At 40.0% G+C, this 24,830-nt stretch overlaps 1 protein-coding gene across 1 annotated transcript in view; it reads right to left on the bottom strand.

The window, feature by feature from the left end:
- Positions 1-2,175: 2,175 nt before the first annotated feature.
- The window catches only part of kmt2ba (lysine (K)-specific methyltransferase 2Ba), a 33,490-nt gene continuing 10,835 nt past the window's right edge, over positions 2,176-24,830 (bottom strand). Inside the window, exons 9-37 of the mRNA XM_035529173.1 lie at positions 19,324-19,587; positions 17,864-17,958; positions 15,858-15,968; positions 15,653-15,766; positions 15,099-15,242; positions 14,775-14,867; positions 14,465-14,582; positions 14,006-14,119; positions 13,673-13,860; positions 13,431-13,526; positions 12,988-13,098; positions 12,702-12,778; positions 12,061-12,185; positions 11,865-11,944; positions 11,625-11,759; positions 10,574-10,732; positions 10,371-10,482; positions 10,018-10,096; positions 9,580-9,740; positions 9,029-9,184; positions 6,338-8,954; positions 6,122-6,241; positions 5,925-6,046; positions 5,586-5,720; positions 5,235-5,487; positions 4,901-5,008; positions 4,698-4,781; positions 4,398-4,527; positions 2,176-3,993 (exon numbers count right to left, since the gene is read on the bottom strand). Coding sequence (XP_035385066.1) covers positions 3,718-3,993; positions 4,398-4,527; positions 4,698-4,781; positions 4,901-5,008; positions 5,235-5,487; positions 5,586-5,720; positions 5,925-6,046; positions 6,122-6,241; positions 6,338-8,954; positions 9,029-9,184; positions 9,580-9,740; positions 10,018-10,096; positions 10,371-10,482; positions 10,574-10,732; positions 11,625-11,759; positions 11,865-11,944; positions 12,061-12,185; positions 12,702-12,778; positions 12,988-13,098; positions 13,431-13,526; positions 13,673-13,860; positions 14,006-14,119; positions 14,465-14,582; positions 14,775-14,867; positions 15,099-15,242; positions 15,653-15,766; positions 15,858-15,968; positions 17,864-17,958; positions 19,324-19,587 — 6,377 coding nt within the window. The 3' untranslated portion in view covers positions 2,176-3,717. The remainder of the gene's footprint in view (positions 3,994-4,397; positions 4,528-4,697; positions 4,782-4,900; positions 5,009-5,234; positions 5,488-5,585; positions 5,721-5,924; positions 6,047-6,121; positions 6,242-6,337; positions 8,955-9,028; positions 9,185-9,579; positions 9,741-10,017; positions 10,097-10,370; positions 10,483-10,573; positions 10,733-11,624; positions 11,760-11,864; positions 11,945-12,060; positions 12,186-12,701; positions 12,779-12,987; positions 13,099-13,430; positions 13,527-13,672; positions 13,861-14,005; positions 14,120-14,464; positions 14,583-14,774; positions 14,868-15,098; positions 15,243-15,652; positions 15,767-15,857; positions 15,969-17,863; positions 17,959-19,323; positions 19,588-24,830) is intronic.

Here is a 24,830-nt window from a genome sequence, read left to right as displayed (position 1 = left end):
TAGAGTTTCAGTTAGTCAACAAAGGAGCAGTCAACATCACTGCAATAAAAAATACCCAATAAGTAACAATAGTAAATGTGAATAGATGTTAATGACTTCTGGCTAAAGGATTTTTTCCTTCCACAGCCTAATACTACAAAGTGTAGGCAAAAAATATTTTATGAGTCTTATAGGAAAAGTACAATAAGAAATACAAACAGAAATTTCACATTTTTCATTGATAAATGAAATGGGATCCCTGATCAGGATACAGTTTCTTTCTTGGTCAGGTGTCCAGTACTGATGGTCCCAAACAGGTCTGGAGTTTTTTCTTGATATGATAAAAAAAATAAAATAAAAAAAAACATGTCTATTATTAAGAAAAAAATTCCAAATCTACAGTACTCTTCAATATGTTAACGTGGTAGAATTCATAATTGACGTCCCTTTGGCATCGACATCTTTCACAACAAATGCTACACCCTTGGCAGAAATGCTCTCCACAATAAAAGGAATTCAGCAAGGTTATTTTCTCCATCTCTTATTGTGGTCTTAAGAAATAAATAACACTTCACGAGCACAGATTGTGTAGTCTTTTTTGCTTTCTCTTATGGTTATCATACAGCTTTTGTTGCATTTTCTGTGCCTTTAACTTAACCCAGAGACTTTGTGTTCAATATCAGTTTAATCATTACATAGACTATCAATTAAATACAACTCTGTGGGACTATATGAAACATCCTAACCTTTTAATTTGAAATATTTCACTTCATTTAACTGTGGTGTTAACATTGATATGGTGTCATCTTCAGGATCTCTATTTTCAAGTATTTCTTTGTTCCATGGGACAGGTGTTTATAAACTCTGGCAAATAAGATGTCAGTGGAAGAATAAGGAATATGGTGTATGCGTGGTGAAACACTGATTAAAAGAATGTTCAGTATTCAGACAAATCAATGAGATAAAACAGTAATAAGATTAAAGATTATACCAAAATACCCATCTGCTTAGTAGTGTTGATGGCACACACCACCGCAGGTAGATGCAAACATTAATCACTATGGTTTTCATTTACATATTTTCTCAGTGCACATTTAATGTTTTAATGGTAAAAATGTACAGGATAAGAGAACAAATTAGAGTTTCAGGAAAATGTTCACATGCCTGGTACAAATCAGGCAGGTGACACAGATCAGGTACTGACAACTCAGGTTTATGTCCAGTAAACCTGTTACATAGCAAGTTGGCATGTTACAACTAACCTGCACTTATGCAGGAAATATGAACTTTAATCCCTTGCATTGCTCATGTTTTTGGAGACATGAAATACTGCTATTCCTACATGTTGTTGAATGTTGCACTTAGAAAAAAAGAGAATTATGCCTGGAGGATTTCATATGCACATTCAACAAGGAAAAATGTCTCAGAATCATTGGAATATTTTTATTATCTAAAGACTCAAACGGTCTGAAGTGTGCCCAGGCCCAGACCTTCTTTGTTGGGCATGCTTGTGTGACCTGGAGGGCCTGATAGTCTGGTGCTTTTATTATTTAAAGGGTTAAAAAGTCTGAATTTTGCCCAGACTTAAAGCTGCTTTGCTGGGCATGTGGTTGTGAGTCAGACCTGGAAGTGTGGTTCTTTTAACTAGCATGAAGGGTCAACTGGCATCAGTGAAAATCAGTTTGCATTTGATACTGAAAAAATCTATTTCACCAAATTAAACATGGAGGGGGAAAAAAGGGTGGCAAACGTGGAAAAAGCTCTGCTTTAAATAAAAAAAAATTACGAAAAAGCCAGCGAAGGAGAATATATTTTTGGAAATCAGCAAATATTGAATAATTGCTTCATGTAGTGTGAGGCATGGCCTTTGAACAGTGTATCGATTGTGGCTTGTGGAAGGCTGTCCCACTACAATTCTGGTTTTCATACCTATATCAATATGAAAAGCGGATTCAAATTGCAATTTGTACATTTACATGCTTGTTACTGTTCATATTAACATTCTTCTCCAGCAACCTCCAAGAGGTACTCCACAGGCAAGAAGAGGTTGCAGAATGTTTCACACCAAAGGAACCAAGAGCACGTTCTTCGAGATTGTGGTTAACTGAAAAGACTAAATTGGCAAGACAAAAACAATTATAAAAAACAAAGGCAAAGTATTAGTGCCATTCAGAATGCAAGTTAAATATATTTTGTTCAAACATTTTAGGATCTTTATTATGTTTGGTTCATCATAAATAAAAAGTGCATAGAAAAATTTTACAGGGTTCAAAATCTTTGTACAATTATATACATATGTGCTAAATAACAAGAGTTCATCATGCTAAATTTAGGGACTCAATCCTTACTCTTCATGTCAAGTAAACAAAACATTCTGTACAAAAGCACAAGGAGGGAGGACCTAAAGCCTATTGAAAGCAGAAAACAATTATAATCTGCAGTCATGTTGCATAAAATAAATGCTAGTGTAGAACCAAAGCAAACTTTGTAAATTTGTGCTACAGTTAATTTTATTATACTAGCTATCACTGGTCATAAGCCACTGAGGTAGTAGACCTGCGGAGGGTATGGTCAGATGTAAAGATATTTTTAAAAGAAAAACACATGGCTATAAAAAGCAGCTGTACATTCCTGTTTTATACTTTGACATTGCAATTACGGAAATTGGGTACAGCTGATAGGTTTCATACCTTATGACAAATGTAACTGAGTAATTCCCAAAGCACTGTAAAGAACATATAAAAACTAACGTTTAAGTGGGGATGGGACGGGACATTTAAAAATAATTTGCCCACAGCAGAACGTCAAGCACCTCCCATTTAAATACACAGAACTTAAATTCCTCACTATTATGGATACCCTTTGAATGGGCTAAAAAAAATTAAAATCTGTACAAGTACCCAGATGTAGTCATCCAAATTCTGGTGTCACAAACTGGCTCACAAACCACAGTCATCACAAGGGAAACAAAGCTGTTTAGAATTTAAAAAGCGCAGTGAAAATATTTCTGGTGCCTTCATTAGCACCTTTATTAAAAATGTTCAATGAAAAACTTCCAGTAACAGGTTATAATAATCTACTGCTCTGCAATAAAATACAGAGCAACACTGATAAGGTGCTAATGGAGGACTCTCAATCAATGAGCTCTTCCAAATCAGTAGCAAAAATACAAGAATGCTGTTGAATCATAATATTGAACTTACACTCAGGAGTACTATTGAACTTAGGAAGTGCACTACAGCTGGGAGCAGTCATTAAGTCAACTTCAGGAAATGTATGAGCAAAATATGTTTAATAATTATGCTGAAAAGGGGCTAGATAGCTAAGCAAGAACTAAATAAAAGGGCTGTGTTTTCAAAGGTTACTGATATTCTGTAAGAAAAATATTAAGCAGGACAAAGTGTGAACGGGAAACTAAACGTAAAAAGATTATTAAATTAAAAAACAAACAAAACCACCACCACACAAAAAAAACAAAAAAAACAAAAAAACCTGTCTTCATTTTTTAAATGATCGGCCAGATGTGCTGGTGCTTGGTCCAAAAAAAAAAAAAAAAGGGTTTCACAAACTAGGCAAATTTCAAAGTCATAAATGGGTGTTAATTTAAGCTAAAATGTTTCCTTTAATGCACAAATTCCTCCCTTATTTACTTATTTCCTATATTACCCCTGAGTACCTTCAATATCTATAATATGGATCCCCTCATTCAAGTTGTACATGTGAGAGAAGTAAGTACTCCTAGTTCAGGAAGCGCCTGCAACGTCTAGCTCCACAGTTACAGTGCAACTTGTTGCTGGCATCTTCAATGGGAAATTTGTAATCGTAAGTGAGCTCCTCTCCACGGTAGATCTTCCTCAGGGCAAATATGACAATGTGCTTCCGGCCTTCCACGTTAATGACTCGTGAATAACAGTTGGGCTCACAAGAGTGGTTAATAAAACGTGCTGCATTTCCATGCACGGTGGCATCCACCACATCAAAGTCGTCGATGCGGAACATGTAACAGCCAATACCCTTATTATTCATAAAGGGGGGGGAAAGAGAGAGAGAGAGAGAGAGAGAGAGAGAGAGAGAGATACAGACACATTAAGGGACAATTTTCAAAAAGGAGATGGCAAAAAGCATCCATCAACATGACAGAGATAAAGACAGAAGAACATAACAGGTCATTTTTCATACTGTCATTTAGAATCAAGTTTCAACATAATTATGGTGCTTTTGGCTAAATGAACACATTACACCATGCACTAAATATTTTTTAAAGAGACCGGGGGATCACCCTTGTTTAATTATTTATTAGGATGATTTAACATTATTAACAAAAAGGGTTAGTGACAAAGGTTGATGAGTAACAAAGGGTTAGTTAAAAAGATTAGCAGGATGAAAACACTGCTGACGAGCCACCGTATATAGCATACCTTACTGTCGTAATATTTCTCCCGCATGTCAGTAAGCACTGAACGAATGACATTACCAGCATACTCAATCACCATCTCTCCAGCTTCTATGTTCCTCTTGCAGAAAAGTCCACGTCCATGAATGGCAGATCTATGAACAAATGAAAAAAATATGAGGACAATACTTGGTCAGGAAACTTAGCAGGGATGCCATTTCAATTTATGTTACATAATTCATTGCATGACAAAATTAAAATATTTACTTCAAATCTATTGTCTATTTCAGAGTTGAGCAACCTGCATCTAATTTGGCTGCCTTACCTATAAACCCCAACAGCTTCTTTAGATGTTTTCTCAAGGTGTCGGAACCTCATTGCCATTGGTAACTCCATGCTGGTGGCACGTCTAAAGAGGTTTTGTAATTGAGAAAATATTTTTCTTGACATTACATTAAGTTCAGGTAAACAAAAATCTATTTGGCATTGCACTGACCACAGACGATTAGGCTTCAACAACATACTGACCTGCTAGATTTGAGCTTGACTTCGTCCTCATCTTCATCACATGGCCTGCTCTCTGGGAGCTGGCGGTGTTGAGAGGCCAGGAAGTTGAACATATCAAATGTGGATTTCCTGCAGGACATGAGACCAGTATCCCTTGTCATAAGCCTTGAACTTTCTGCACATGAAACATCTGCCCATACAAACAGAACAATAGCTCTGGCAATTATTGTAAAGAACAACAAACACCCAAGCTGGCCCAAGTTAATTCTGCCCTAGATGCTTTACTAACCATGCTTACGATCTTAAATTAATCAGCAATTTATCTATTAAAAACATTCCAACTATGTGCTCATACCGTGAATAGACTTCGGCGCGAGCACAGCCGCTAGGGTTTACTGGCAGCTCTTGCTCAGGTTTTTCATGTTGATGGAAACGGAACTGGTGCTTCTGGCACTGGGCAGCACCCTGCAGTTGTTCCAGCAGGAACAGTACAGCATCATGAACAACACCCAGCACCCTGGCTCCACTCATTCCTCCCAAAGGCAAGTGCTCAAGCTGACAGCCTGCCCGTGCCTCTTGGACACCATCCACCACCGCCTTCCATGCCACTAAGGAAGGAGACAATGACAAGAAGAGGAACACAGATATTTACATATCATTTGATCATGGTTCACTCTAAAATGTGCTGACGCAAGAAGATACTGACCCTCTATGCTGTCTGCCTCCACACTGAAGCCATCATCGCTAGTAATTTTGAAGAGCAGATGGGGCTGGTCGTATGTGGAACACCCATCCTGCTCTTGTTTAAAGGGTGATGGAGAGTCCTCATCTGAGCTCCAACCTGAGAAAAAAGATGAATATTTGATATCTCCTTTGCAGTAAAAGAACACTGCTTGTAAGCCACTGTGATCACAGAGGATAAAATTAGTCTGGAATCAATTCCAAGTTTTGTACTTGCAAATGTACTTGCAAAACTGCTCAGAGCCAAATAGAAATACTGAAAGTAGATTACAATACATATGCACATGTTATAAACATATGATACCTGCACAGGGCCCCCAGTCAGAGAGGTCACTGTTTCTGGAGCTGACCCATACATGGGTTTTGCCCTGACCACACTTTTCTCTTCCCTGGGGTTCATCAGGTTCACATTCCTTTGCACCAATTCTATAAAACAAAACAATGATGGGTTCTGTGTACATTAATGCAGTGTTTGTAGATGTGAGTGTTTGAGTGGCTAACCTTTTGCTCTCATATTCTTTGGGTTCATCAATCTTTGGTTCTTCCACATTTTCAACTTCATGTTGGTCATAGTCTAGCACCTCCTTAACAGTTGGGGCCTTAATGCGGACTTTATTGGCTCTACAGTTAAAAGAAATGATGACAGTTCATGGTTTGGATAGGTTCCACATACATCTGTTTAATGCCAATTCAGTTCATACCCATAGCCCAACTAACCTGTTGAGCTCATCCTGAACTGTCTGCTCTGTGAAGTCCGTCCTGGATTTTTTTACACCAGTTCGATCTGACACTGAGGACACTCTTTTGACCCTGACCTGAGACCTTGAATGGGACAGAATGTCAGGTTGATTCTGGTGATGCAATCTCAGAGACTGTTCAACCAATTCAGGAGAGTGGATCTTATTGAGGTATGGGTGAACCTGGTATTGGCATTGGCTCAGAACACCAGGGATTGCCATTTCCCGGTGACTTGCCATGGCTCTCTCAATTATAGACTGTGCCTCATCTCTTTGGCTCCTTTCTGATATTGAGGAGTCTAGCACAGAAACATTCTTGACTCTTACACCACTGGTTCTTCTCACAGCCACATTGCCACTGTTCATTCTTGCTTCTGAAGGTTTCTGAGGTAGCCTCCTGATTAAAATTTTACTTGAAGGTGCAGGTCCATTAGTATATGATACTACATGTGTGGTTGGACCTTGGCTGAGGCTTGCCTGTGGCACAGGTGCTACAATAACCCTTGGGATAGATCGTGATCCAAGGTTACGACTGTGAATGATCTGAGCAATCTGGCTAATTTGGGTGTAGGATGGTGAATTGGCAGTAGGCATCTGGTAAGTATTGGTCTGTGGGTCTTTTATTAAAATCTGACCAGAACGGTTAACAAGCAAAACTTGTGGGGTGGAGGCTGTGTCAGCCACACTTGGTTTTCTGGCAGGAGCAATGCGAATGGCAACAGTTCTGCTCCTTGTGGTATCCTTGGGAACAGTATCCAGACCATTAATTACAACCGAAGAACTGACAGCAGGGGTATTTTGTGCAAAAACTGAGGATGCCAATGAAGTAGAAGCCATGCTCACAGGCACAGATAAAGGAAATGATGTACCAGCAGGTAAAGTCATTCTGACTACCCTGTGCTGTGCTGTAGGCTGTGGGATAATAAAACTCCTTTGTGGGGGTAGACCTGAAGCAATTATTTGCACTTTTCCAACACTGTTAAAAGGAAGAGCTGATGTCTCTTTTACTGTAGGCTCTAGCAACTTGATCTGTTTTGGCACTTTTACATCCTGGTGTAACAAATCCAGTGACAAGGAATCACATGCATACATTATGCTGCCATCTTGAGCAGAGACAAAATTACCACTGGCAGGATCTAATAACACCTCATTTAAACCCTCTATTGGTTGATGGTCCATCAAAATGTCCTCATGTCTAGTAATAAGGTCACTGCTTGGGTCAAAGGCATGGGAAGAGGACATTGAATCTTGAATTTCTACTACAGGTTCCAGCTGCGATTCTTGCACCATTAAATCCTCCATAGACATATCTTCTTGTGAAGAGAATACTTCAGTAACAGAGTCAACAAGCATCTCCTCATTCTCTGGTAAAGGTTTTGACACCTGAAATTCCTGTATTTCACAACTTTGTTCTACCAAATCTGTTTCCAAAATGTCTGGCTCACTAACATCGTTTGTTAATTCTACCACAGACTCTGCTGTGCTAGTGCAAACTAGCTTGCTTCCATAGTTATTTTCCATGCAAGGGGTGATGCCTTTCAATGGCTCAGTATATTGTCTATTATAACTACTGACTAGTTCCTGAGTATCACCTCCACTGGCTTCGTCTGCATCACTTTCTGAATCATTGTCTGCTCCATCCAACTGAGAAATGGACTGTGAGGTAGGAAGGACAGTTAAACTTGTCTGTGGAGAGTCCCTGGCAGACTCACAAACCAGTACTGTGCGAGAGAAGTTAATGTAATGCCCAGAGTCCTCATCAGCTGAGTCTAACTCAATCTGCCCTTCAGGAGCTGCAAAGCCAGGACTGTCTTCAGGAGCTGCAAAGCCAGGACTGTCTTTTACACTAGAGTTGTATCTAGTGCTATCTGCACCTGGATCTTGTCTTTCACCTAGCAGGCTGTTCTCTCCAGATTGTGCTCCATATGCGACTTCAAGATCCCGTGTTACTGCTCCACTGCCATGTGGACCACTGTGCAAAGGGATGTCCTCATTCAGCAGAACTTCATCAAATTCCAGCTTTGCATTCAGCATGGAGCCTACTTCCACATCAGCATCTGCATCAAAGTGTGTGGAGAGCAACTCTTGATCCGAGGAAGGTGGTGCTGGGTCGTGATCAGCAATGACTGTAATCATGGACACACCCTCTTCTGGTATTCCTGCAGCATCCTCTGGCTCTAACGAGGCACAGAAATCTTGAGGTACCTCTGCAGTTTCATGTGGTGTAACTTTGAAATGTTGCTGAATCCTTGGGGAGTGGCATTGGGAGAGGAAAATGCTTGGGGGGGGATCTCCAGTGGCTCCTTGCCGAGGGGAATACGCTGAGGTAGCACCAGAGGGGGAGGAAGGAGGGCGCCCCCTGCGTCTAGGTGATGTGGAGCTCATGGGGTTCTCAGAAGCACCAAGTGGAGAAACAGGGGAACTAAATGGAAGTGATCTAGGATGAAGGGTTCCTCCTGATCGCAGATTCATTGGGCCCGAAGGAGAGGTATGGGGAGGAGAACCATTTCGGCTTCGAAGGGAAAGTCTCCTTGAACGGCGCGTCTCATCAAGGTCACAAATGGTCAGGATGTGATGAGAAGTAGAAGCTGCAGTGCCTGTGGAGGGGGAAAGCTGGTATCAAGCTCTGTGATATATACAGATATTCACGTGTTTTTAGAAGAAAATGTACCTGGAGAGGGCAGCGGTCGGAAAGTTCCACCAGCGGGTCTCCTGTTGTGTGTGTGGCCTGGAGTTTTACATCCTGCTCCTGTGTCCAATGTAATGTTAGGAGACAGGGTACCCTGGCACAGCTCAGTGGCAGGACCAGTCTTAGCAATGTCCACATCTAAGACAAATAACCTTAGTCACATTCAAATTTAAAAGGGAAGAGTCATCTTAGCTGTCCCCAGGTCTACTCATCTACCCTCAAAATATTTGTGCAGTCTTTGTGCAAAGATCCTGCTTTATTGGCTTAAAACTGTTGCCCATTCTTTTGACTGAATGATTACTGCAATATAATTTAATTCATTCCAATAAGCAAAGTTGCCAAAACATCTGCAAATGACATCAGGAAATAAGTACAAATTCTCTTAGATTTAAGAACATCTACTACAACCAACTGCATAAACCAAAACAGGACAGTTTAATCCACTTAGAAGTGTCTGATAGTGCAACTGAAAAGAAACACATCAAAAATTTATAGCAGTATTTACAGTTAAACAGTAAAACAGCAAAACTAACCTTCGTGTGGTTTTGGGCTGTGTGCAATGGTGCAGTTCTCCTCCTGGTTTTGAGCTGAATTCTGAGCACCCCTTGGTGATGATGGTCGCACGTCAGTCACTTTACAAGTGTACCGGCATCGTTTTCTTGGGTCAATTGTGCTCCAGTACCATCGAGTGCATCTTGAAAAAAAAGACCAAAAAGATGAGCCATCTTTGGCTCAGATTTATTACATACACTACAGAACTTATTACATAAGATGATGTTGCAGCTATGCATAAACAAATCCTCTAAACATCGAAAATGATTGGGAGAGACTTTAGACTGGATTTCTCAACTATAGATGAATACTTCATTTGCAAAATAATTTAGGATTTAAAATGGAATGGAAATACCATCCCCCTCCAATAAGCCAACTCAGTCAAAACTTCCAAATTTTTTATGTTTAATTTTACTTACTGGTAACCCACAGGATACAATTTCCCTGAATTTGCAGAGAACTCTGTCAGCACACCTAATTTGTGAATCTGTAGAGAGCCTGCATTGAAGAAACATACGGATGAGATGGTTGTCACAGCTGCAAATGGGCACAGTAAAATATGAAAACCACTACCTACTGCCAATTAAGTATGCATGTGTAGTATGTGTTCTTCAGTATGTCAATGAAGTCTTCAGTGCTTTACTCTAAATATAGTCTGGCGTACTCAAGGTTGTGCTTAATAAATCGAAAAGCTAGAGGGGAAAAAAGTGGTTAAAAAGATGCACATTATTAAGTGCGCATTATTTGCATCACTACACACTGGTTTACGTACCAATCATCATGTTGATGCACTCTGGTTCCAAGCCAGTTAGAAACTTTCTGCGAAGGTTAATACCCTCAAAGTCTACGTAAACCCGTCTCAAAACCTCGAAGCCATTCGTCGTCTACGAATGAGGAAAAAGCATGAAATTCTCAGAGCTCATTTGACAATGGCCAAGTTAGATATGAGGAACATAAATCGCATTTCAAATGAACCTTGTTGTTGATGAGGTCCCGGTGTTTGTAACAGTAGACCTTTTTATCACACTGAAAGACACAGTGGCTGGCGCGAGCACACATAAAGTGGTAGTTACTCTGACATGAAGAGAGACAACAGCCCACTGTTGCTCCTGTGTGACCACACCGCTCACATCGCTGTGAAGAAAAGAGGGTAGAAGTTAGTCTGAGGCAAGAGCATGCACTGCTTTGAGGCTGTATAGAGGAAATGAACTCATATGCATCCATTTACTTACGTACTGATTTTGAACTTTTGATATATTTAATGTCCTAAAAAAATAATGTTTAAGACTGGAGTTTTACATTGTGCCCTGTGTGAGCGAGAGGGGGAGAGACAAAAGTTTTTAACAAAACACTAAGTGCTACTTTGGAGAAGTTAGTGTAGTGTTCTGCTTATTGAAGTCCCATATTGCTTTATTAAAAGCAAATGTAAAATGTGTTGAGCAGAACTGTATACTACAGTACAGTAAGACAGAAGAGCCAGTAGTTTATGGATACACAGCTGCTATAGACAAGGCTATCCATGAGCCGCGAAGGAGAAAATCTGGACACAGCTAAATTAGAAGTACAAGAAAGTATTGTTCAATGTAAAAGAAGGAAGCTAGCCCATCATTACAGAAAGGAAGTCTTCGCATATAAAATGATATCTGAATTAAAATTATATCTAATTAATCAATGGATGGTGTAACCAGGAGAATTGAGAGAACATCAGAATCCAGTTGCTGTACTCACCTACTAACCAATTAATCATGTATAACAATGTTAGCAAAGGACTAGGTGTTTTGACTGTAACCTTTGAGATGCTTAATGCTTGCAGAGAATGCACTGAGTACTCTCCCAGATGTAACCTTAAAATATTCTTGGCAAACTCATTTTCCTTGACCCACTGGTTGTGGCTCTCTCGGAGAAACGCACTACAGCTGCGTTGGAAAGCTGTGTAAGCATTTGCAGCCTAGCCTTCACCAACCACTGGTTTGCCCAAACACACCTCTTAAATAATTACTTTTCCATGAATCAAAATAGTATTCACCATGAATCGCCCCCTGGCTACAGCACTGTGTACATGCAACAAGGCTCCTTTAATCTCCTGCACCTCTGCTGACCAAATGCAGCAGTTCACATGAGCCCACTCATTCTGTCCCAAGTACAACAGCCTGCCTGCCTCCTGTGAATACAACAAAAAGAGTGATAAGACAGCTGAATGCAGAAGGTACAACACTAAAGAAAGATCAACAGTCTTGTAGAGAGCCTGCATGGATGACAGACTTACACTGGGTTTGGCATCACCCTGCTGTTGGCAGAGAGAGCACTGTCTTTCATCTACACTGGGCAGAGTCATAGTCTGAGGATCTACAGTTCATTGGGACAAAAACAGAGCCATTAAAATAAAAGCTAAATTGTTAATCTCTGTCTGTCTATAGCAGGACTTGACAATGACTTAAGAGTCGATATCTGGGCATTTTTACCTAGTGCTTTTAAATAGTTTTCTTGGGTCTCTCTTGCCCTGGTAACACTGCGGTCCTGCCGCTCCAACCACTGTGCATAAGTGTGCTCATCAGAGGGTGGAATTATCGCCTCAGCAAGCATACCACTGTAGAGCAAGAGAGCACATTATTAGAGCAGGGATAGAATAAGCTCTCTCAGCAGTTATGCATGTGTTAAGTAATTATGGATTGGCACAGAAAAAGCACACACTAGTAAGCAGCCAGATAACAGATGCAAAATACAAAACAGTGTTAAATTATATAAGCATTTTATTTTCCAGTATCCTATTAGCTACATTAAAATACCCTGGGAACAACTAAATCTATTTTCAGCTTTATACATTTGATCACAGTACAACTGGCTACATGTCATAACGATGGAAGTTAGATGCTGTGTCTAGTGTAGTGCTCGACATCCAAAGTAAGAAAAGTGGTAAATCCAAGATATTTTCTGGCTATATTACATAATTCTGAGATTATGCAACAATCCTGAGATTGATGGGTCCAATGTTTTCAGGTCATGCCTAAAAGGAAGGGCCCATTCGATTTGGGACTGACAACACCACCAATTCTAGCATTAGACAAATTGTTGCAGGTTGTTTTGACACATTAAAAGTAAATACCTTGGGAATTCCTTCATAATGGGTTTCCACATTTTAGGGTCCTGACTGTCAAACCAACTGAAAGCTTGCTCCAGTAACTGCAAAGAAAATATACACACACACACACACACACACACATTCATTCAGAAAAAAAAAACCCCACAAACATTTTGTTCAAAACAGAAAATCCCAAATCACATCTAACATGCACAACTAACTGTGCAGGTCAACAGCAGTGTGGAGCTCTGACAATGCTATACAGAGCCTTTATCTACCCTCGATTATATAGTTCGGAACTTTGGCTTACCTTTACATATAAGGCCTTGGCTTGGGCTGTGGGCCTCTGACCCTCTGGAAGAGATGCTTCATCTTGAAGCCTCTTCATGAGCACCATCACCACATCTTCGTGAAATACTTTCTGTATAACAAAATCAGAATTATTGCTACTTCTGATAAATTAGTTGCAAATTAACAACTGCAGAAAATTCTTAAGATTCAAAACAATTAGTCTTATGACACAGGATGTGGTTGGTAGAAGAGACAGCAAAAAAACAGCATCACAGAAAATTAAGCCAGGATGTAAGACAAAATGAAAGTTCTAGACACATTAAATAAGATCACCGTAGTGATACATCTGTAGTTCCAAGTAACAGGAAACTTTAGAAAATTTTACTGTATTCTGTAGAGTGGTTAGTGTGTACACCTATGTTAGGTTTCCTAGGCTGCATGAGCATAGCTGAGCTCACTCACCAGTGACATGTACTGGCCTTCCTCAAGCTTTCTTCCCACAGCATGAAGATCACACACTGCCTTCCTGGCCTTTATACTCTCAGCATCAGGACATGCCTTGCCGTGTTTGAAAACATACAAAGTGAATTGTAATCAATGACAGAAGCCTGTTACACTGAGCTGTGGCTAAAGCAACATAAGAAGAGCTGAGACCTCCAAAGCAAACCTTGTCTTAAGGTCTATAAGCTGGTGAAGAACTTTACCTGTGAGCAGGTTTGCAGGTGGCAGGTAGCTGGGGAGGTCCGCAAGCCATTCATGACTTTCTCCAGTCCGGAGCGTAGCACGTCCTGCACCACATCCTGCCAGCCGCTGGGGAAACTCTTACTGCAGGCTGCACAGGAGAACACCAGACTCTTCCCCCGCAGCCTGCTCAGGATCTCATACAAGTCATCTTGGGGGAGGAAAAAGAGAGGGAGGGTGGGAGAGAGAGAGAAAATTTGCAAAGAGTTGGTTACTGCAGTAATTCTACAGGTGATATCAATCTGGTGCAAAAAAGTGCAAATAAAAACAAACGAAAACTGGTGAGACACCCTAACCTGTGAGCCCCTCACACTTGGGATGTACCCAGTGAGCACAGCGAGCACATTGCATCATCTTGCTGTCAAATTCATGCTCTTCATAGCACTTAAGACACACGATGCAGAAGTTACCTGCAGAACAAGGGGAAACAAACAATGACAACACACACACACACATACAGAGAAGAGTCAGGATATGCTGACAAAGCAAAGCTCTTCAGTATATCCCCAAAAACCTTTCAATATCTGGATTAAAAGTATGACCCACACAGCCGGCTGTAACCTACCTGCCAATATCACGCTCTCCATCTAAATGGAAAGTTTCACAAGCTTTTCTGCTCTACTCAAATGAACATGACTGCAAGGTAACAGCTCAAGCAAAAAAAAAAAAAAAGAGGAGGAGGATTCCTAACTTGGACATAAATGTGTCAAGCAGCAAGGCTCTTGTTTATTACTGCAGCCTGAGGCAGAACTAACCCTGGCTGTGGAGGCTGCTGCAGTCAGGGCAGAGATCCAGCTCATAGTTCCAGGCCAAGTCCCACGATTTCCCCGGTGTCACGCCGCAGCTCTTGCACCGAATACACAACATGCAGACCTACAAAGAAGCAATGTGCAAGATTAATTATGAAACATTCTAGGATACAAATCTTTGGAGCTCGTCTACACGACAGGTGTCAAATGTTGCTAATGATACTTTCTTTCTGTAAATAAGAGCAGAATTAGTCTGAATTCTAATGGACATATGCAAATGCATGTGTGGATGCATAACAGATTGCTAGAACCTTACCCATGGTGTACTGCACTTTATTGGTTTAGGATATGAGGGTCCTAGACAGGAGGGGTGGTAGCAGTACAAGCACCTTCTACACTGCAAAACCGGCTATGAAAAACAGAAAAGGACATGATGGGTCTGGGTTTTCTAAAATTACAACATTTAAGAAATCTATAAAAAGGGAATCGATATAAATCTGGATTCACTATTTAATACAATATTGTTAGTGTAAACTGCAGTTAGGCATTCCTTATGTACTATAGTATTTTAATCCTGGTCATATGGAAGATGAAACAGGGTGCGGGGAAATGGAGCAGATAGGCAGGGTTGTGTGAGTACCTTTCCCTGTTTGCTCTTGCGGCCACAGACGTGGCAGAATTTGCAGCGCCTGCAGCACCAGTTCTCCTTGTTGGTCTGCGGACGGTCGTCCAATGGAAGACAGAAGCGGTGGAAGGGCTCACAGCACATTTTACAGAAGATCATCTGAAAATCAGGAGGTAGGATAGTTTCGCTTTAGTTTCCCCTCATATGCTCAGGTTAATGTGGATTTTATGTTACCACAGATATTCCTTAAAGCTTTCACACATCAGTTATACACCCCCCAGCCTGAGTCAGACTGCATCCAAATAAATAGAACCACCAAACTAACAATGCACTGTGTACAAATGTAGTGATGTATTCTACTACAAACTTCAAGAAAAAGCGATCCAATAGAAACAACAAAAGTACTGAATGAAATGAAGGATAGGTTGTTTGTTACTCCAAGTAAAAAAACACGCAAGCTAAAAGGTGAGCGCTTCATTTACCGAACAATAAAGTTGTATGCACAATTTCTAATCAATTATATGCATTTGATTAATAACCCCAAATTTTTCATTAATATCTGCTCTTACATCATGGTGGCCTTTACTAGCGCAGAGCAGACACACATACTCGGCTGTCATTGGAACCGATGTGAGAATACTCAGCCCACCCATCGCCCAAACATTCTGAATGTTACAGTCCTCCTGAAAGCAAAAAAGTGACAGAAAGCATTCATCAGATTTGTTTAATTTTAAGGTTGAACAGGCTTTATTATGCTGCATGCCTCTTGCTAACCTTAAAGTCCACACGGATTTTGTGTGCCGCCTCTCGTGCCTGTGGCTCCCGTTGTGCAAAGCCGTTGGCCAGGGCGGCCAGGACACTAGGCGGTGTGTGCTCCACTGAGCTCTGAGAATGAGGAAGACAGGGGAGGTCAGTATGGGTTTGTCTCCGTGCTCCCCCCTTCTCTGCCTGCTCCCCTAGGTCCTCCTCCTCCTCCTGGTGCTTTTTCTCAGCGTCGAGCGGGCGCGCCATGGATGCCTCGGCCGCTCGCACCACGCTAAGTGGCAGCCTCTGTAAACGCAGCTGGAGCTTGAGCCGGAGCTTTAGAGACGGACTTCCTGCCGGGCCGGGGGGGTCACCGGGCATGGGGGCGTCACCGGGCTCCAGGGCCTGTGGGGGAGGGCAACGCTGAAGCTGGGAGAGGAGGAGAACAGGGGGGAAAGGGGAAGGAGCATTACAGGAGGACCGCAAAATGACCACAGGATACGTAGAGCAGGCGAGGAGGAAGAGGAGCAGGAGGAGGAGGTGCAGAGGGAGGCAGCATTGTCTCTGAAAGACGAGGGAACAGGACAGGTGAGCAGATGGAAAAGAGGAAAGAGTCCAAATATTCCAGAATTTAAGACAAACAGTTAAAGATGCCAAGCTAATATTACAAAGAGGGTTAGAGTGCAGCTGTGGAAAAAATATTATGGCTTTCAACAGACAACTTATGCCAAAAAAGCAAATTGGCTTATTCAAATTCAGAAAAATGTTTAAAATTCATGCTGGTGACAAATGTACTATCCAATTTTAAAATAATACAAAATATTTTTAAATGCAAATGACCTAAAAACATGACTTTACAGTTACTAGTTATTGGGATTTGTACAAAAGGCAAATAATTACTTAAATTCACAATAAGAATGTCCATTTCAATGACATTTTGAAAATACAAAACGCATTTAATTCAACTTCCAATACAAGCAAGGTAGCTGGATAATTTACTAGCTTGATGCCTTATGACAAATATATGCATGTTCAATTACACAATGTTCATTATATTCCTAATTCGCTTGCTTTGGCTACTTCATGGGTAAGAATTTGAACCTTCTAGGTACTGTGGTAAATCACAGCAACTATTTTTGAAATAAAAACTACAGCTTTGAAAAGTAATGTGCACAGTTTAAAAGTGGAAAAGGTGGTGCATGCATTAATGAAGAAAGCCCAAATCTGCTCCCATGTAACCAGAGACACAGAACAAAATTTCACATCACTCTAAATATATGAATATCAGGAATGTGACCATAAACATGCAAAATAAATGCTCAAACAAAACTGGCTTCAAATTAATTTATGTTTGCAATGTCTGGGATTCCCAAGAATCACTTCTTCACTGTCAGCACATTATTGCTCTGGTAGTAGAGGAGAGATTAAGGTGGGAGGGAGGTTAAGGTCGGACTGTCCAACACTGTTCCATTAATGTATACAATCTGACAGTATCAAATGACTAAACATTCCCTTCAAATGTACAATCTGCAAATTGAAGGCCATAGCCTAAGGTATAGAGTTAGTTTTCTGTAAAAACCAATGGCACCTGAATGTCGGAAGAAAAAAAATTTAATTCATAAAAATATTCAGAAGTGCAACACATTCAGATCAGATGTATATCTGATGTAAATCAGATTTTGTAATTGCAACATGAGAATTGCATTCACATAACTATGGTTACATAGATCCAGGTTTCTGAAGCTTATTATGCTAAGAAATTCAGAAAATTAAGACCTCACTACATTTATGCACTATTACAGGAAAATAATTCCATACTAAACAGTTCAATATAATTTTAATAAGAGGCTGAACTAAAGATTTTAACAATCAGAATCTAAACATGCAGCGCTATTAAAAGCACACTGTACTCTAAGGGCCATTCAGGCTTGGACAGTCCAACAGCAAAATGTGAAGAGCAAAGTTATATAAAGATCAAAACATTGTGTTAGTATATTATAAAGTGAGTCTTCAAGAGCAATTTCATCTCAAAATACCTTATCGATTCGACGACGGCCCCACAGTCCTCTTGTCAGACCTGGCCTCCGAGGTTTCACTGCATCTTCTTGAGCATCAGTAGGTGCAGTGCAATCTATCAGGAAAACAAAAAGAGTTGAGACCAGACACAAAGCACTCAGCAGATCGCAGCCATCCCAAAGTCAGAACCACCTTTATAGGAGAATGAACATTTAAGAATCAGCATGCACTGAGCAGAAACAAACCTGACATTAAAAATCAACTGCATTGTTATGAAGCAAACACACACTGGAACCTGACAACAGCAAATAATCTGACACATCAGATCAGAGTAATTAATGACAAAAGTATATTTTCAATCATAAGGGAAAAACAGCAGAACAGATGAATAGACAAGAAAATGATCACCTAGCAGTAAAGTTTTGGAGGAAAAAAAAAAAAAACAACAACAACCTCCTCACCTGTAAAACGGGTTACATTTCACACTGTTGAATTGCAATTTTTTGCTCAGATACAATTATTCTGACTTGGTGGTTCAGATAATTGTAATGGATCCATCAGGACAGAACTCTGCCCTGAGGGGATCAGAATTAGCTCTTCTCACTCACATGAGTTTTATGCTGTTACTTTTTACATGATGATGTGCAGGTGCTTTGAGAGGAGCCAGCAGTGTTACTAATGACCATGACATGCAATGTTGAAAAAATAAAATGTGCATATGTAATTAAAAGCTGTGTGTTGCCTTCACAGGCTGTCACAGGGTACCCATCCCCTTGCAATAATTTTTTTTTTTTTTAAACACTTAGATAAAAAAAAAATAATTCTCACAGGTAAAAAAACATTTAATTTAATTTGTGCCACTTAAGTCTGATTGAACCCATGGTGGCAAACATTTATGGCTGCCAATACAACTGGCTCTTACGTCTTTTGACTGCCAACAGCATTACATGAAACAAAACTAAATGTGGTATTACCCACCCAATAACTTACAGACCACTGTACATACCATAAAATGCTTAATCTATCACAGTAATGAAATACATAGCTCCCAAAAAGAGCCATTTGTTCACATTAAATATTGGAACTGAAATATATTTTCTTCTCATCTTTTGAGCTTCATAAAGCTAACTGCACAGTGCAGACATAACCCAAATCACTTAAGGGAAGAAAAATAAATATTTTTTTTTTAAAAACCACACACACAAAGGCACATTGGAGGGTATCACTGGGGAATTAGGGGAAGTTCTAGCACCTTAGGACATTTTCTTTGCACCAGGATAAAGGCTGAATGAGCATGTACAGTCTATTGTGTTAAACCTTTAATTTTCAATAACAAAAGATGTAGTCAAAAGTTCAAAACTCAAAATTAATTTTTTTATCTAGCAAATCAGGAATTTGGGTAGGAATCAACCAAAGCTTTAACAGACATTGCTGTTCTGGTCTGGTTTTTCAGTAACAGAAAACAATTAAAAACTCATACCATCGGCCTGATTACTTGGCACGATGTTGCTCTTTTCTTTTTCTGCCTCTTCGCTGGGTGCCTCTGTATCAGTGGAGTCAGATTCCAGCAGGTCGCTATAACATCTTGGCGTGACCTGCCGCCTCGGCTGCCTCCGGGTGGGACTTGGAGCATTCAAGGGGTCCTCAGCATGTGACCTGACCTCTCTTGAATCATCTTGCTCGCCCTCTTCCCCTCTGCCACCGGATGCGCAAACCGTTGCCACGCGCCGTCGCTTCATCTGAACTGCGGAAAAGAGAATTAGTCAAATAAAAAGCTCAAGTGGGGAGTGGGGTAGATAGCAGTATGCACACAGTATGAGAACTCTGGGAATATGGTGGTGAGGGGGTGATTGCAGCACATACAGTATGAGAAAGACCAATACAGACTTAAAAATACACAATCAACAACAGTTGACAATTGTCAATGAACATTTCAAATGAGATGCAACAACAGGAATGCAGGTTAAATAATTTTACAATTTTAGTTTTAGCTCATTTTATGTTGACAGTAGAACATTAGACAATCTGAAGGGGAAAAAGAAAATCAGGCTTTTCTGGATCCTCCTAATGCCATTTGCAAGAATCCAGCATGCCTGAATTAAAAACAGCCAATCAGAGCCAGGAGGAATGTCTGGCGGAGTAACAATCATTGCTAGTGCACCTTATAGACAGTATTTGCAAGAGGACTGTGTCTACTGTCCCCTAGTGGCTGGCTGCAGTACAACTTATCCCCAGTCAAGTAACAAGCAGACTACAAGCTTTCATTTAAAATTACACATCCAATATTTTTTTGGCAGGGGGGACGGGGGGTTTGTGTTCTGTCAATTCCATAAAATTCCTCTCACATCAATATCTCTCCAACTACCAAGTTTATCAAAACGTGGCTGAAGTATTTGGCATCAAATTTTAATTTGGGTTGAGTATTAAGACATTGTTATGCAACATTAAACAATATACTGTTTAGCTTAAAAATAGGCAATTATTAAATCTCTCATCTTGAAGGACTGAATATGGAAGCTGCAGTTAAGGTACTCCATGTAAGGTTACTTGTTAATGCTAAATGTCACTTATTTTGTTGCCAAGTCACCTAGATATTTTTATGACCAAGAAATTAAAAGTTTCATTCCAGAACAGTCGATGGAAATGAAGGCATATGTTTACATATGATTATGTATGATCAAGGCTCACTATCTAATGTACAAGAGAACATATTCTGTTTTGTTGTGTTTGCTCCAGGCATTCAGAAATAGTGGGTGTGCACTAGCCAATATGACCAAGTTTTTTGGGTGCAGATAGTATTCCACCTACAGCCTGGCATCAGTTCTGATCTACTGAACAAACTCACAAGATGGCAGTTCCCATTTCGACCATCTAGGTGGTTTCAAAAATTCACAATGGGAGTCAATGGACACACACCTTACATTCATATAAGTCTATGCAGGGCTCCAGCCTGCAGCTAAAATAGTCGCAATTGGAGTTTCAATACTTCAGGAATTAGCATGGCTTAGGTATAACAAAGCAGACTATGCACTGTGAATTCTGTTCAAAAGTAAGCAAAGATATAGCTGGGAAAACAGATTTCCTAAAAGGGAAGAATCATTTCGAAAAACAGACTGTGAAAATCGACAGTGAGATTCAAAGGCATAAAAACATGCAATTGCTTTATCAGAGTGCGCCAAATAGAACTCTTAGCCCACGCAGTTTCCAAGTGCATTCCATGAAAGAATTCAAAGAGCTTAATATAAAATTCAGTGCAGCCTACTTGAGTGCCAAATTCTCCTCCCAAGTCTTGTTAATGGAAAAAAAAATGAATTGGATATGTCCAAGACACATATTAATGACATGTTAATGACATGTGCCGAGTTCATAGGATGCATTGCAGGTGACGTCAAACCACAGACAAAGAAAGAAGCCCAGAAGGCTAATTAGATCACTGTAATTGCTGACTGTAGTACAAAAGTGTCCAGCAGGGATAATGTAATTTCTTATTGCAGATACATTTCTGGAGGTGTACCAGTAACCGGGCTTGTAGGTTTGGATGAACTTGAGACCAGTCATACTTACTGAATACTGAGCACAATTAAAAGCTTGTTTAAATGATGCCGACCAAACAAATCTTAACCGGTGGAAAAATGAATTCAGTGTATTTGGCACAAATGGGGCCAGTGTTAACATGGGTGCCACAGGTGAGATTAAAAAAAAAAAAAAAAAAAAAAAAAAAAACAACCTCATTTCAGTTTTCCCCACAAACTGGAACTAGCAATGCTGAACACTCAAATCTCTAGCAATGACTGAAAACAACTATGACTTACTAAAGCTGCTATGGAAAACATACCATTTTAGCCCCACATGCAAGCAGCAGCTGAGGGCAGTTGGTGTGGAGTTAAGGTGTAGCATACGCACACCTTCTGCATTGAAGACTCAGCAATGGTTGCCTTGCATTTTACGAGCACTTTCTGTATTTTTCCACTCAGATCACACCACAGGTCATGACCAGTATAGAGCTGTGCACCATTATATGGAACATCTTGCCACAACTTCCAAAAATACTGAAATTAGAGAAAGAGCACATCATATTGCACAGCAAATGGGAGAGCATGCTCTTTGTTGGATTTTGCCACTTTCACCATGTAAAATTAAGTCTTACATTTCAGGAAATTTTCCAATTTTGCATCAAGCACTGGTTGCTATTGTACTGTAACTAAAGTGGATGATGAGCAGACCACTGAGGAATGGAAAGCTGCACATTTATATGGCACACTGTTCTGGAATTAAAATTGGTTTTTTTGCTGTAGCACATCACGCAGACTGCTAAAAGACGAGGAAAGACAGCAAGTAGTATCTACATGGGTTTAACATTTCAGCATATTCAGAGAATATTTACATCGAGAGATCATGCTTGTTTTACCCATCTCTGCAGCTCAATATGAACATGATATTTCAGCACAGAATCAAAAATGCGCAATTCACTCAATGTCGCAACCTTGGAAGATTTGGTAAGGATCTGCACAGGGGGACCATCACAGTTTGATCCTGAACTCAGGGTTAAATACTTACAACAAGCAGAAGGAAAAGGAGACCAAACTTCACTAGATGGCCAAGTGACACTGACATTGTAATGGCCAGTTATACAGTTTCAGAGTCCGAGTCCACACTTATTTTAACTAAATGGATTTAAGATGAATGGTTCAAAAAGTAATCTATATGAATACAAAAAGAGGAATAAAAGGACCCCAATCAAGCATGTTGAGAGGCATCAATTACAAAGATGACCAGAGGTGAGATCTTAATAGTTTGCATATTATTTGGCACTTAAAAATAGCTATTGGTGCCAAATTTGTCTCTTTTAGCAGCCAGTCTCCTTAAGATGAATGTTTGTATGGAGCCCTGCTATGGTGCACATGCTTTCACTCAGCCATGCTCAATCAGTAAATGGCTTCAGCAGTTTCAAAAACAACAGCAGATAAACAACTATCAGTGAAAAAAATTCAAAATTGTCCATCTCTCCTTTGCCATGAACATCTCAAACAAAGACAAATAAACAGAAGATGACAAATGAAAAGCAAGCTAAAAATAAAGAATAAGAGATTAAAAAACATAGCCTGAGAAACTGAGGGTTTTTTCTGACATGGAAGGAGCTACAGGACCTAAAAAATTCAAAAACGAGGTCACATTTCTGCTTGATGGGTCAATACCCCTGCTTGATTTATTTTTTAATTTGATTTATGAAAACATTAACCACAAATCTTAGATGGTAAAGGTTAGCAACACGCTCGTGCATTTCTCATTTTGCTGTAATGTTACAGTGGGGCTTACAATAATATTCCACTTATTATAGTTTTTGTTGCACAATTGGTTGCAGCTGCACCTTAATTATATAAAAACAAGGTAGAAAAAGAAATAAAAAAATATTCCAAATTTTAATCACCAACTGTAGAAAACAAATTTGTGTTAGTCAAATAAGCACAACAAGCAATATTATCTGAAATGACCAGCTAAAGGACTGGTTTATGGATTTTTTTAATCAACCTGTTTTATATCAATCAATTTCTATCATAAAATCCTTGTGCTGTATTGTTTAATAAAATTCCACTGGAGCAACCAGGAACTTAGAACACATGGTTCCAGAATGGATTTAGGCGGTATCTAGGTACTACGTAATGATTTTCAATACCATTGAAAATGGATGCTTTCTATTAAACTGGAGAGGTTGCACTGAAGTAATGTAGCGCACAGCATGCACCACCAAAGGGCTATCTACTGGTTAAAAAGATGTTTACTGCCAGTGGTGGGGATAATGTTCCAGGACTAGTAAAGAAAAATGCCTCTGTCCCCGTTTGGGAGCATTTCTGGTTTCATACCAACGAAAGGTGAGCCAGCCATTCAAGATGAAACTGTGTCCACTGGTTGCCTTATGAATTAGTGGCTAAACTAGCATGTGAAACCTTCATTCACACCTCCAATAGCTGCTCAAAAGTGAAGCAATCATCAAAAAGTAACCCAGATACAGGATTTCTTGCCACAGCTGTCAAACCTATGATGAACCTATATGAACCAACCACAACAGCTGCTTTTTCTAGATTAACAAATGCCACAAAAATACAAAAAGGAAAACCAAAGATGGACAGTAGGTATATAGCAAAAGCTCACACACTACAGAGAAAGGGGCTTTCTGTGAGATGCTAAAAAACACTGGATCTTCAATGAGTTTCCTTGAAGAAAATCTCAACCTGTATAATAAAGTTTGAGAAGACGATAAATCACTTGTGTTGGAGGCAATTAACTATGGTTTAACAGCTGACGTGGACATCAGAGGACATGACCCCCATGTGTCTTTAAAAGCACACCATCACATTTTACTGGGAACTTGAATCAAAATGCCAGACTGCCACCATGACCCGCACATCATCTCCATTCAGCCCGCTGAACACCGCAGCAGTGTCACTGGCTCCTTCAAAAAGATGTGCTGAAACTATGACCTATGGAAGAAGAATTTTATTACCAGCACAAATACTGTTATATATCATACTCCAATGAAATGTCAGGAAGGTATGAAAAAAGTAATACCACCCAAGCCTGCTCAGAAATACATATTCAGTATTTGGCAGATGCTCTATTCCAGGGTTCTTTACACATTTATCAGTATGAAATCTTGCTCCCTGGAATCTAACACAATCTTGATGTGGCTAGCACCTCGGTCTACCATCTCTACCAGTCGTGATCCAGGAGGACATGCAACATATACAGAAATAGGCTTACTGTAATCCAGAGGTTCTAAATCCAGTCCAGGGGGATCCCTAAACAGTAGAGGGTTACTGATTTTACCTGGTTCATGTGTATAAGGAGCTAGAACAGAACAAAAGCCTAATCTGCATAGGGTTCTGCAAGGACTGTAAGGAAACTGATCTACTCCATTCTCTAGTCTGACAGGATGTTAGTGAATCTTTCTTCTCATGTACCGAAAGTAGATAAAAATGAATAGGCACT

The sequence above is a fragment of the Electrophorus electricus genome, chromosome 8 (genome assembly GCF_013358815.1).
Source record: "Electrophorus electricus isolate fEleEle1 chromosome 8, fEleEle1.pri, whole genome shotgun sequence".
NCBI classification, from domain to species: domain Eukaryota; kingdom Metazoa; phylum Chordata; class Actinopteri; order Gymnotiformes; family Gymnotidae; genus Electrophorus; species Electrophorus electricus.
This window is presented reverse-complemented; position numbering and strand designations above follow the sequence as displayed.